The sequence below is a fragment of the Bombina bombina genome, chromosome 12, assembly GCF_027579735.1.
Source record: "Bombina bombina isolate aBomBom1 chromosome 12, aBomBom1.pri, whole genome shotgun sequence".
NCBI lineage: Eukaryota > Metazoa > Chordata > Amphibia > Anura > Bombinatoridae > Bombina > Bombina bombina.
The window spans coordinates 145,626,542-145,640,240 of NC_069510.1; the positions used below are offsets into that span (position 1 = coordinate 145,626,542).

At 48.9% G+C, this 13,699-nt stretch overlaps 1 protein-coding gene across 3 annotated transcripts in view; it reads left to right on the forward strand.

Annotated features, from left to right (window-relative positions):
- Positions 1 to 13,699, forward strand: part of LOC128642628 (protein Niban 2) — a 306,526-nt gene that overhangs the window by 188,018 nt on the left and 104,809 nt on the right. For all 3 annotated transcript variants that reach the window (XM_053695409.1, XM_053695410.1, XM_053695411.1), the window contains exon 6: positions 2,767 to 2,931. In XM_053695409.1, the coding sequence (XP_053551384.1) occupies positions 2,767 to 2,931 (165 nt within the window). The remainder of the gene's footprint in view (positions 1 to 2,766; positions 2,932 to 13,699) is intronic.

Sequence of the window (13,699 nt, forward strand, 5' to 3'; positions counted from 1 at the left end):
CATGTGTATGTGTGTGCCCAGTGCCTCTGTGTGCTTGGCATGTGTATGTGTGTGCCCAGTGCCTCTGTGTGCTTGGCATGTGTATGTGTGTGCCCAGTGCCTCTGTGTGCTTGGCATGTGTATGTGTGTGCTCAGTGCCTCTGTGTGCTTGGCATGTGTATGTGTGTGCTCAGTGCCTCTGTGTGCTTGGCATGTGTATGTGTGTGCCCAGTGCCTCTGTGTGCTTGGCTTGTGTATGTGTGTGCCCAGTGCCTCTGTGTGCTTGGCATGTGTGTGTGCCCAGTGCCTCTGTGTGCTTGGCATGTGTATGTGTGTGCCCAGTGCCTCTGTGTGCTTGGCATGTGTATGTGTGTGCTCAGTGCCTCTGTATGCTTGGCATGTGTATGTGTGTGCCCAGTGTCTGTGTGTACTTGGCTTGTGTATGTGTGTGCCCAGTGCCTCTGTGTGCTTGGCATGTGTATGTGTGTGCCCAGTGTCTGTGTGTGCTTGGCTTGTGTATGTGTGTGCCCAGTGCCTCTGTGTGCTTGGCATGTGTATGTGTGTGCCCAGTGTCTGTGTGTGCTTGGCTTGTGTATGTGTGTGCCCAGTGCCTCTGTGTGCTTGGCTTGTGTATGTGTGTGCCCAGTGTCTGTGTGTGCTTGGCTTGTGTATGTGTGTGCCCAGTGTCTGTGTGTGCTTGGCTTGTGTATGTGTGTGCCCAGTGTCTGTGTGTGCTTGGCTAGTGTATGTGTGTGCTTAGCTTGTGTATGTGTGTGCCCAGTGCCTCTGTGTGCTTGGCTTGTGTATGTGTGTGCCCAGTGCCTGTGTGTGCTTGGCTTGTGTATGTGTGTGCCCAGTGCCTGTGTGTGCTTGGCTTGTGTATGTGTGTGCCCAGTGCCTCTGTGTGCTTGGCATGTGTATGTGTGTGCCCAGTGCCTGTGTGTTCTTGGCTTGTGTATGTGTGTGCCCAGTGCCTCTGTGTGCTTGGCATGTGTATGTGTGTGCCCAGTGCCTCTGTGTGCTTGGCATGTGTGTGCCCAGTGCCTCTGTGTGCTTGGCATGTGTATGTGTGTGCCCAGTGCATCTGTGTGCTTGGCATGTGTATGTGTGTGCCCAGTGCTTCTGTGTGCTTGGCATGTGTATGTGTGTGCCCAGTGCATCTGTGTGCTTGGCATGTGTATGTGTGTGCCCAGTGCATCTGTGTGCTTGGCATGTGTATGTGTGTGCCCACTGCCTCTGTGTGCTTGGCTTGTGTATGTGTGTGCCCAGTGCCTCTGTGTGCTTGGCATGTGTGTGTGTGTGTGCCCAGTGCCTCTGTGTGCTTGGCATGTGTATGTGTGTGCCCAGTGCCTCTGTGTGCTTGGCATGTGTATGTGTGTGCTCAGTGCCTCTGTATGCTTGGCATGTGTATGTGTGTGCCCAGTGTCTGTGTGTACTTGGCTTGTGTATGTGTGTGCCCAGTGCCTCTGTGTGCTTGGCATGTGTATGTGTGTGCCCAGTGTCTGTGTGTGCTTGGCTTGTGTATGTGTGTGCCCAGTGCCTCTGTGTGCTTGGCATGTGTATGTGTGTGCCCAGTGTCTGTGTGTGCTTGGCTTGTGTATGTGTGTGCCCAGTGTCTGTGTGTGCTTGGCTTGTGTATGTGTGTGCCCAGTGTCTGTGTGTGCTTGGCTAGTGTATGTGTGTGCTTGGCTTGTGTATGTGTGTGCCCAGTGCCTCTGTGTGCTTGGCATGTGTATGTGTGTGCCCAGTGCCTCTGTGTGCTTGGCTTGTGTATGTGTGTGCCCAGTGCCTGTGTGTGCTTGGCTTGTGTATGTGTGTGCCCAGTGCCTGTGTGTGCTTGGCTTGTGTATGTGTGTGCCCAGTGCCTCTGTGTGCTTGGCATGTGTATGTGTGTGCCCAGTGCCTGTGTGTTCTTGGCTTGTGTATGTGTGTGCCCAGTGCCTCTGTGTGCTTGGCATGTGTATGTGTGTGCCCAGTGCCTCTGTGTGCTTGGCTTGTGTGTGCCCAGTGCCTCTGTGTGCTTGGCATGTGTATGTGTGTGCCCAGTGCATCTGTGTGCTTGGCATGTGTATGTGTGTGCCCAGTGCTTCTGTGTGCTTGGCATGTGTGTGTGTGTGCCCAGTGCTTCTGTGTGCTTGGCATGTGTGTATGTGTGTGCCCAGTGCCTGTGTGTGCCCAGTGCCTGTGTGTGCTTGGCATGTGTATGTGTGTGCCCAGTGCTTCTGTGTGCTTGGCATGTGTATGTGTGTACCCAGTGCATCTGTGTGCTTGGCATGTGTATGTGTGTGCCCAGTGCTTCTGTGTGCTTGGCATGTGTATGTGTGTACCCAGTGCATCTGTGTGCTTGGCATGTGTGTGTGTGCCTAGTGCCTCTGTGTGCTTGGCATGTGTATGTGTGTGCCCAGTGCCTCTGCGTGCTTGGCCTGTGTATGTGTGTGCCCAGTGCCTCTGTGTGCTTGGCTTGTGTGTGTGCCCAGTGCCTCTGTGTGCTTGGCATGTGTATGTGTGTGCCCAGTGCCTGTGTGTGCTTGGCTTGTGTGTGTGTCTGTGCCCAGTGCCTCTGTGTGCTTGGCTTGTGTATGTGTGTGCCCAGTGCCTATGTGTGTTTGGCATGTGTATGTGTGTGCCCAGTGCCTCTGTGTGCTTGGCTTGTGTGTGCCCAGTGCCAGGGTTGCGCATGAGTGTTCCCAGTATCTATTGTGTGTGACTGTGAAGTGTTAAACATGTAAAACATCTTAATCTGCTTCAGTTTGGCAAATGTATGGTCTGTTCCTTCTTGAAACACAGGGGGAAAAGGGAAAGCAGGCAACGGGCAGCTGAAATGTGCTACTCAGTACCCAGTTATCCTGTGGCATGCATACTGCAGACACTACCACTTCTGTGTAATGAACGAGCGTGAACAGGAACGGTGGAGTGCTGTGTTCCAGGACTGTGTGCGGCACAGCAACAACGGTGAGCATCACTATAAAAGTGTCTAGGTGCCAACAGGAGCTCACTGTAATTAAAGTGATTACAGTGCCGGGGAGGGGTCATTGCAGTGTTGGTAACCACTGTGGCATGGAGGAGATACTTTATGGGGCACAATATCAGGGACGCCAAGGAAGATTTATTATACTGATCGTGATCACAGTGCACAGTGCTTGGGTCTGGTGAGCACAATAATGCAGTAGTGGGCACTGCAGCAAGCTATGGCTAGGGAGTGGGCACTGCAGAAAGCTATGGCTAGGGAGTGGGCAGTGCAGAAAGCTATGGCTAGGGAGTGGGCAGTGCAGAAAGCTATGGTTAGGGAGTGGGCACTACAGAAAGCTATGGCTAGGGAGTGGGCACTGCAGAAAGCTATGGCTAGGGAGTGGGCACTGCAGAAAGCTATGGCTAGGGAGTGGGCACTGCAGAAAGCTATGGCTAGGGAGTGGGCACTGCAGAAAGCTATGGCTAGGGAGTGGGCACTGCAGAAAGCTATGGCTAGGGAGTGGGCACTGCAGAAAGCTATGGCTAGGGAGTGGGCACTGCAGAAAGCTATGGCTAGGGAGTGGGCACTGCAGAAAACTATGGCTAGGGAGTGGGCACTGCAGAAAACTATGGCTAGGGAGTGGGCACTGCAGAAAGCTATGGCTAGGGAGTGGGCACTGCAGAAAGCTATGGTTAGGGAGTGGGCACTGCAGAAAACTATGGCTAGGGAGTGGGCACTGCAGAAAACTATGGCTAGGTTGTGGGCACTGCAGAAAGCTATGGCTAGGGAGTGGGCACTGCAGAAAGCTATGGCTAGGGAGTGGGCACTGCAGAAAACTATGGCTAGGGAGTGGGCACTGCAGAAAGCTATGGCTAGGGAGTGGGCACTGCAGAAAGCTATGGCTAGGGAGTGGGCACTGCAGAAAGCTATGGTTAGGGAGTGGGCACTGCAGAAAGCTATGGCTAGGGAGTGGGCACTGCAGAAAGATATGGCTAGGGAGTGGGCACTGCAGAAAGCTATGGCTAGGGAGTGGGCAGTGCAGAAAGCTATGGCTAGGGAGTGGGCAGTGCAGAAAGCTATGGCTAGGGAGTGGGCAGTGCAGAAAGCTATGGTTAGGGAGTGGGCACTACAGAAAGCTATGGCTAGGGAGTGGGCACTGCAGAAAGCTATGGCTAGGGAGTGGGCACTGCAGAAAGCTATGGCTAGGGAGTGGGCAGTGCAGAAAGCTATGGCTAGGGAGTGGGCACTGCAGAAAGCTATGGCTAGGGAGTGGGCACTGCAGAAAGCTATGGCTAGGGAGTGGGCACTGCAGAAAACTATGGCTAGGGAGTGGGCACTGCAGAAAACTATGGCTAGGGAGTGGGCACTGCAGAAAGCTATGGCTAGGGAGTGGGCACTGCAGAAAGCTATGGTTAGGGAGTGGGCACTGCAGAAAACTATGGCTAGGGAGTGGGCACTGCAGAAAACTATGGCTAGGTTGTGGGCACTGCAGAAAGCTATGGCTAGGGAGTGGGCACTGCAGAAAGCTATGGCTAGGGAGTGGGCACTGCAGAAAACTATGGCTAGGGAGTGGGCACTGCAGAAAACTATGGCTAGGGAGTGGGCACTGCAGAAAGCTATGGCTAGGGAGTGGGCACTGCAGAAAGCTATGGCTAGGGAGTGGGCACTGCAGAAAGCTATGGTTAGGGAGTGGGCACTGCAGAAAGCTATGGCTAGGGAGTGGGCACTGCAGAAAGATATGACTAGGGAGTGGGCACTGCAGAAAGCTCTGGCTAGGGAGTGGGTACTGCAGAAAGCTATGGTTTGGGAGTGGACACTGCAGAGAGCTATGGCTAAGGGGTGGGCACTGCAGAAAGCTATGGTTAGGGAGTGGGCACTGCAGAAAGCTATGGCTAGGGAGTGGGCACTGCAGAAAGCTATGGTTAGGGAGTGGGCACTGCAGAAAGCTATGGTTAGGGAGTGGGCACTGCAGAAAGCTATGGCTAGGGAGTGGGCACTGCAGAAAGCTATGGCTAGGGAGTGGGCACTGCAGAAAACTATGGCTAGGGAGTGGGCACTGCAGAAAGCTATGGCTAGGGAGTGGGCACTGCAGAAAGCTATGGCTAGGGAGTGGGCACTGCAGAAAGCTATGGCTAGGGAGTGGGCACTGCAGAAAGCTATGGCTAGGGAGTGGGCACTGCAGAAAGCTATGGCTAGGGAGTGGGCACTGCAGAAAGCTATGGCTAGGGAGTGGGCACTGCAGAAAGCTATGGCTAGGGAGTGGGCACTGCAGAAAACTATGGCTAGGGAGTGGGCAGTGCAGAAAGCTATGGCTAGGGAGTGGGCACTGCAGAAAGCTATGGCTAGGGAGTGGGCACTGCAGAAAGCTATGGCTAGGGAGTGGGCACTGCAGAAAGCTATGGCTAGGGAGTAGGCACTGCAGAAAGCTATGGCTAGGGAGTGGGCACTGCAGAAAGCTATGGCTAGGGAGTGGGCACTGCAGAAAGCTATGGCTAGGGAGTAGGCACTGCAGAAAGCTATGGCTAGGGAGTGGGCACTGCAGAAAGCTATGGCTAGGGAGTGGGCACTGCAGAAAGCTATGGCTAGGGAGTGGGCACTGCAGAAAGCTATGGCTAGGGAGTGGGCACTGCAGAAAGCTATGGCTAAGGGGTGGGCACTGCAGAAAGCTATGGTTAGGGAGTGGGCACTGCAGAAAGCTATGGCTAGGGAGTGGGCACTGCAGAAAGCTATGGCTAGGGAGTGGGCACTGCAGAAAGCTATGGCTAGGGAGTGGGCACTGCAGAAAGCTATGGCTAGGGAGTGGGCACTGCAGAAAGCTATGGCTAGGGAGTGGGCACTGCAGAAAGCTATGGCTAGGGAGTGGGCACTGCAGAAAGCTATGGCTAGGGAGTGGGCACTGCAGAAAGCTATGGCTAGGGAGTGGGCACTGCAGAAAGCTATGGCTAGGGAGTGGGCACTGCAGAAAGCTATGGCTAGGGAGTGGGCACTGCAGAAAGCTATGGCTAGGGAGTGGGCACTGCAGAAAGCTATGGCTAGGGAGTGGGCACTGCAGAAAGCTATGGCTAGGGAGTGGGCACTGCAGAAAGCTATGGTTTGGGAGTGGGCACTGCAGAGAGCTATGGCTAAGGGGTGGGCAGTCTAAAAAGCTATGGCTTTATCTGTCTCTCTCTGTCTTTCTCTGTGTGTCTCTATCTCTTCCTCTGTGTGTCTCTCTTCCGTCTCTCTCTCTCTCTCTTCCTCTGTGTGTCTGTTACTCTCTCTCTGTCTGTCTTCCTCTGTGTGTCTGTTACTCTCTCTATGTCCTCCTCTGTGTCTCTCTCTCTGTCTTCCTTCCTCTGTGTGTCTGTTACTCTCTCTCTGTCTGTCTTCCTCTGTGTGTCTGTTACTCTCTCTCTGTCCTCCTCTGTGTCTCTCTCTCTGTCTTCCTCTGTGTGTCTGTTACTCTCTCTCTGTCTGTCTTCCTTTGTGTGTTTGTTAATCTCTCTCTGTCTGTCTTCCTTTGTGTGTTTGTTAATCTCTCTCTGTCTGTCTTCCTTTGTGTGTTTGTTAATCTCTCTCTGTCTGTCTTCCTCTGTGTGTCTGTTACTCTCTCTCTGTCTGTCTTCCTCTGTGTGTCTGTTACTCTCTCTCTGTCTGTCTTCCTCTGTGTGTTTGTTACTCTCTCTCTGTCTGTCTTCCTCTGTGTTTCTGTTACTCTCTCTCTGTCCTCCTCTGTGTCTCTCTGTCTGTCTTCCTCTGTGTGTCTGTTACTCTCTCTCTGTCTGTCTTCCTCTGTGTCTCTATCTCTGTCTGTATTCCTCTGTGTGTGTCTCTCTCTTTGTCTTCCTCTGTGTGTCGCTCTCTCTCTGTCTTCCTCTGTGTCTCTCTCTGTCTTCCTCTGTGTCTCTCTCTGTCTTCCTTTTTGTCTCTCTCTGTCTGACTTCCTCTGTGTCTTCTTTCTCTTTTTGTCTTCCTCTGTCTCTCTCTCTCTTTCTCTGTCTTCTTCTTTGTCTCTCTCTCTCTCTCTCTCTCTCTCTCTCTCTCTCTCTCTGTCTCTCTCTCTCTCTGTCTGTCTGTCTTCCTCTGTGTCTCTCTCTGTCTGACTTCCTCTGTGTCTTCTCTCTCTTTTTGTCTTCCTCCGTCTCCCTCTGTCTCTCTCTCTCTCTCTCTCTCTTCTTCTGTGTCTCTCTCTCTGTCTTCCTCTGTATGTCTCTCTCTCTCTCTCTCTCTCTCTCTCTTCCTATTTTCCTCTCTCTCTCTCTCTCTCTGTCTCTCTCTTCCTGTCTTCCTCTGTCTGTGTGTCTCTCTCTCTCTCTCTGTCTTCCTTTGTCTCTCTGTCTTCCTCTGTCTGTCTCTTCCTCTGTGTCTCTCTATCTCTCTCTGTCTGACTTCCTCTGTGTCTCTCTGTCTGACTTCCTCTGTGTCTCTCTCTTCCTCTGTCTCTCTCTCTCTCTCTCTCTCTTTTCCTCTGTGTCTCTCTCTGTCGTCCTCTGTGTCTCTCTCTTCCTCTGTGTCACTCTCTGTCTGTCTTCCTCTGTCTCTATCTATATCTCTCTCTCTCTTCCTCTGTGTCTCTCTCTGTCTGACTTCCTTTGTGTCTCCCTCTGTGTCTTTCTCTGTCGTCCTCTGTGTCTCTCTCTTTCTCTGTGTGTTTCTCTGTCTGACTTCCTCTGTGTCACTCTCTCTCTCTCTCTCTCTGTCTTCCTCTGTCTCTCTGTCTCTCTGTGTCTCTCTCTCTTCCTCTGTGTCTCTCTCTCTTCCTCTGTGTCTCTCTCTCTTCCTCTGTGTCTCTCTCTCTTCCTCTGTGTCTCTCTCTCTTCCTCTGTGTCTCTCTCTCTTCCTCTGTGCGTGTGTCTCTCTCTGTCTTCCTCTGTGCGTGTGTCTCTCTCTGTCTTCCTCTGTGTCTCTCTCTTTCTCTTCCTCTGTGTCTCTCTCTCTTCCTCTGTGTGTGTGTGTGTGTCTCTATCTCTCTCTCTCTCTCTCTCTCTCTCTCCCTCTGTCTCTCTCTCTGTCTGACTTCCTCTGTGCCTCTCTCTCTCTCTCTCTCTCTCTTCCTCGGTGTGTGTGTGTCTCACTCTGTCTGACTTCCTCGGTGTCTCTCTCTTTCTCTGTGTCTCTCTCTCTCTTCCTCTGTGTGTGTGTCTCTCTATCTATCTCACTCTCTCTCTCTGACTCATTTTAACTATTTTTCTTTTGCATTTTCTCATCTTATATCCCCCCTTTCTCTTCTGTTCTTTTGTCTATTTTGCCCTCTCATCATATTTTACCCAAGTCCTCTTTCTTTTTTGTGCCCCTTTTCTTTCTTTCCTTCTTTCTTTCTCGTCTGCCTGTCCCTATAACCATCTTTCTCTTACCCTCTTTATTTCTCTATTTCCTTTGTGTTGTGTCTCTGTCTATCTGTGTGTATTTCTCTCTGTATCCCCTGTATATATATCTCTCCTTCAGATCCTCACTCTTCAGTCTACCCCCCCTCCCCATACCAGTACATAGTGTTTATCTGTGTGTATTTCTCTCTGTATCCCCCTGTATATATATCTCTCCTTCAGATCCTCACTCTTTAGTCTTCCCCCCTCCCCATACCAGTACATAGTGTTTATCTGTGTGTATTTCTCTCTGTATCCCCCTGTATATATATCTCTCCTTCAGATCCTCACTCTTTAGTCTTCCCCCCTCCCCATACCAGTACATAGTGTTTATCTGTGTGTATTTCTCTCTGTATCCCCCTGTATATATATCTCTCCTTCAGATCCTCACTCTTCAGTCTTCCCCCCCCTCCCCATACCAGTACATAGTGTTTATCTGTGTGTATTTCTCTCTGTATCCCCCTGTATATATATCTCTCCTTCAGATCCTCACTCTTCAGTCTTCCCCCCTCCCCATACCAGTACATAGTGTTTATCTGTGTGTATTTCTCTCTGTATCCCCTGTATATATCTCTCTCCTTCAGATCCTCACTCTTCAGTCTCCCTCCTCCCCATACCAGTACATAGTGTTTATCTGTGTGTATTTCTCTCTGTATCCCCTGTATATATCTCTCTCCTTCAGATCCTCACTCTTCAGTCTTCCCCCCTCCCCATACCAGTACATAGTGTTTATCTGTGTGTATTTCTCTCTGTATCCCCTGTATATATCTCTCCTTCAGATCCTCACTCTTCCCCCCCTCCCCATACCAGTACATAGTGTTTATCTGTGTGTATTTCTCTCTGTATCCCCTGTATATATCTCTCCTTCAGATCCTCACTCTTCAGTCTACCCCCCTCCCCATACCAGCACATAGTGTTTATCTGTGTGTATTTCTCTCTGTATCCCCCTGTATATATATCTCTCCTTCAGATCCTCACTCTTCAGTCTACCCCCCTCCCCATACCAGTACATAGTGTTTATCTGTGTGTATTTCTCTCTGTATCCCCCTGTATATATATCTCTCCTTCAGATCCTTACTCTTCCCCCCCTCCCCATACCAGCACATAGTGTTTATCTGTGTGTATTTCTCTCTGTATCCCCTGTATATATATCTCTCCTTCAGATCCTCACTCTTCAGTCTCCCCCCCCTCCCCATACCAGTACATAGTGTTTATCTGTGTGTATTTCTCTCTGTATCCCCCTGTATATATCTCTCTCCTTCAGATCCTCACTCTTCAGTCTTCCCCCCTCCCCATACCAGTACATAGTGTTTATCTGTGTGTATTTCTCTCTGTATCCCCCTGTATATATATCTCTCCTTCAGATCCTCACTCTTCCCCCCCTCCCCATACCAGTACATAGTGTTTATCTGTGTGTATTTCTCTCTGTATCCCCTGTATATATATCTCTCCTTCAGATCCTCACTCTTCAGTCTACCCCCCCTCCCCATACCAGTACATAGTGTTTATCTGTGTGTATTTCTTCTGTTATGTGTGATCAGTCCACGGGTCATCATTACTTCTGGGATATAACTCCTCCCCAACAGGAAATGCAAGAGGATTCACCCAGCAGAGCTGCATATAGCTCCTCCCCTCTACGTCACTCCCAGTCATTCTCTTGCACCCAACGACTAGATAGGATGTGTGAGAGGACTATGGTGATTATACTTAGTTTTTATAACTTCAATCAAAAGTTTGTTATTTTACAATAGCACCGGAGCGTGTTATTACCTCTCTGGCAGAGTTTGAAGAAGAATCTACCAGAGTTTTTTACTATGATTTTAACCGGAGTAGTTAAGATCATATTGCTGTTTCTCGGCCATCTGAGGGAGGTAAAAGCTTCAGATCAGGGGACAGCGGGCAGATGAATCTGCATTGAGGTATGTAGCAGTTTTTATTTTCTGAATGGAATTGATGAGAAAATCCTGCCATACCGTTATAATAACATGTATGTATACTCTACACTTCAGTATTCTGGGGATGGTATTTCACTGGAATTACTCTGTTAAAAGTACATTAAACCTTTTAATAGGTATTTATTATGTTAAACGTTTTTGCTGGAATGTAGAATCGTTTGCATTTTCTGAGGTACTGAGTGAATAAATGTTTGGGCATTATTTTTCCACTTGGCAGTTGCTTGTTTTAATTGTGACAGTTTCGTTTCTCTCTCACTGCTGTAGTGTGAGAGGGAGGGGCCGTTTTTGGCGCTCTTTGCTACGCATCAAAAATTTCCAGTCAGTTACTCTTGTATTTCCTGCATGATCCGGTTCATCTCTAACAGAACTCAGGGGTCTTCAAACTTCTTTGAAGGGAGGTAGATTCTCTCAGCAGAGCTGTGAGACTTATATATTGACTGTGATTAAAAACGTTGCTCTGTAATTTTTATGTTTCAAATTTAATTATTGTTACTTTACTAATGGGAACAAACCTTTGCTAAAAGTTGTGTTGTTTTCAAGGATTGATGCTTTAACTGTTTTTCAGTTCATTATTTCAACTGTCATTTAATCGTTTAGTGCTTCTTTGAGGCACAGTACGTTTTTGTTAAATAAGATTGTAACCAAGTTGCAAGTTTATTGCTAGTGTGTTAAACATGTCTGATTCAGAGGAAGATACCTGTGTCATTTGTTCCAATGCCAAGGTGGAGCCCAATAGAAATTTATGTACTAACTGTATTGATGCTACTTTAAATAAAAGCCAATCTGTACAAATTGAACAAATTTCACCAAATAGCGAGGGGAGAGTTATGCCGACTAACTCGCCTCACGTGTCAGTACCTGCATCTCCCGCCCGGGAGGTGCGTGATATTGTGGCGCCTAGTACATCTGGGCGGCCATTACAGATAACATTACAAGATATGGCTACTGTTATGACTGAAGTTTTGGCTAAATTACCAGAACTAAGAGGCAAGCGTGATCACTCTGGGGTGAGAACAGAGTGCGCTGATAATACTAGGGCCATGTCTGATACTGCGTCACAGCTTGCAGAGCATGAGGACGGAGAGCTTCATTCTGTGGGTGACGGTTCTGATCCAAACAGATTGGATTCAGATATTTCAAATTTTAAATTTAAATTGGAGAACCTCCGTGTATTACTAGGGGAGGTTTTAGCGGCTCTTAATGATTGTAACACTGTTGCAATACCAGAGAAATTGTGTAGGTTGGATAAATACTTTGCGGTACCGGCGAGTACTGACGTTTTTCCTATACCTAAGAGACTAACTGAAATTGTTACTAAGGAGTGGGATAGACCCGGTGTGCCGTTCTCACCCCCTCCAATATTTAGAAAGATGTTTCCAATAGATGCCACCACACGGGACTTATGGCAAACGGTCCCTAAGGTGGAGGGAGCAGTTTCTACTTTAGCTAAGCGTACCACTATCCCGGTGGAGGATAGCTGTGCTTTTTCAGATCCAATGGATAAAAAGTTAGAGGGTTACCTTAAGAAAATGTTTGTTCAACAAGGTTTTATATTGCAACCCCTTGCGTGCATCGCGCCGATTACGGCTGCGGCAGCATTTTGGATTGAGTCTCTGGAAGAGAACCTTAGTTCAGCTACGCTGGACGACATTACGGACAGGCTTAGAGTCCTTAAACTAGCTAATTCATTCATTTCGGAGGCCGTAGTACATTTAACCAAGCTTACGGCTAAGAATTCAGGATTCGCCATTCAGGCACGTAGGGCGCTGTGGCTAAAATCCTGGTCAGCTGATGTAACTTCTAAGTCCAAATTACTTAATATACCTTTCAAGGGGCAAACTTTATTTGGGCCCGGTTTGAAAGAAATTATCGCTGACATTACAGGAGGTAAGGGCCACGCCCTGCCTCAAGACAAAGCCAAAGCTAAGGCTAGACAGTCTAATTTTCGTCCCTTTCGGAATTTCAAAGCAGGAGCAGCACCAACTTCCACTGCACCAAAACAGGAAGGAGCTGTTGCTCGTTACAGACAAGGCTGGAAACCTAACCAGTCCTGGAACAAGGGCAAGCAGGCCAGGAAACCTGCTGCTGCCCCAAAGACAGCATGAATCGAGGGCCCCCGATCCGGGACCGGATCTAGTGGGGGGCAGACTCTCTCTCTTCGCCCAGGCTTGGGCAAGAGATGTTCAGGATCCCTGGGCGCTAGAGATCATATCTCAGGGATACCTTCTAGACTTCAAATTCTCTCCCCCAAGAGGGAGATTTCATCTGTCAAGGTTGTCAACAAACCAGATAAAGAAAGAAGCGTTTCTACGCTGTGTACAAGATCTGTTATTAATGGGAGTGATCCATCCGGTTCCGCGGTCGGAACAAGGACAAGGGTTTTACTCAAACCTGTTTGTGGTTCCCAAAAAAGAGGGAACTTTCAGGCCAATCTTGGATTTAAAGATCCTAAACAAATTCCTAAGAGTTCCATCGTTCAAAATGGAAACTATTCGGACAATCTTACCCATGATCCAAAAGGGTCAGTACATGACCACAGTGGATTTAAAGGATGCTTACCTTCACATACCGATTCACAAAGATCATTACCGGTATCTAAGGTTTGCCTTCTTAGACAGGCATTACCAGTTTGTAGCTCTTCCATTCGGATTGGCTACGGCTACAAGAATCTTCACAAAGGTTCTGGGTGCCCTTCTGGCGGTACTAAGACCGCGAGGAATTTCGGTAGCTCCGTACCTAGACGACATTCTGATACAAGCTTCAAGCTTTCAAACTGCCAAGTCTCATACAGAGTTAGTTCTGGCATTTCTAAGGTCGCATGGATGGAAAGTGAACGAAAAGAAGAGTTCTCTCTTTCCTCTCACAAGAGTTCCATTCTTGGGGACTCTTATAGATTCTGTAGAAATGAAGATTTATCTGACAGAAGACAGATTAACAAAGCTTCTAAATGCATGCCGTGTCCTTCATTCCATTCAACTCCCGTCAGTAGCTCAATGCATGGAGGTGATCGGCTTAATGGTAGCAGCAATGGACATAGTTCCCTTTGCACGTCTACACCTCAGACCGCTGCAATTGTGCATGCTGAGTCAGTGGAATGGGGATTACTCAGACTTGTCCCCTACTCTGAATCTGGATCAAGAGACCAGAAACTCTCTTCTATGGTGGCTTTCTCGGCCACATCTGTCCAGGGGAATGCCATTCAGCAGGCCGGACTGGACAATTGTAACAACAGACGCCAGCCTACTAGGTAGGGGCGCTGTCTGGAATTCTCTGAAGGCTCAGGGACAATGGAATCAGGAGGAAAGTCTCCTGCCAATAAACATTCTGGAATTGAGAGCAGTTCTCAATGCCCTTCTGGCTTGGCCCCAGTTAAAAACTCGGGGGTTCATCAGGTTTCAGTCGGACAACATCACGACTGTAGCTTACATCAACCATCAAGGAGGGACAAGAAGCTCCCTAGCAATGATGGAAGT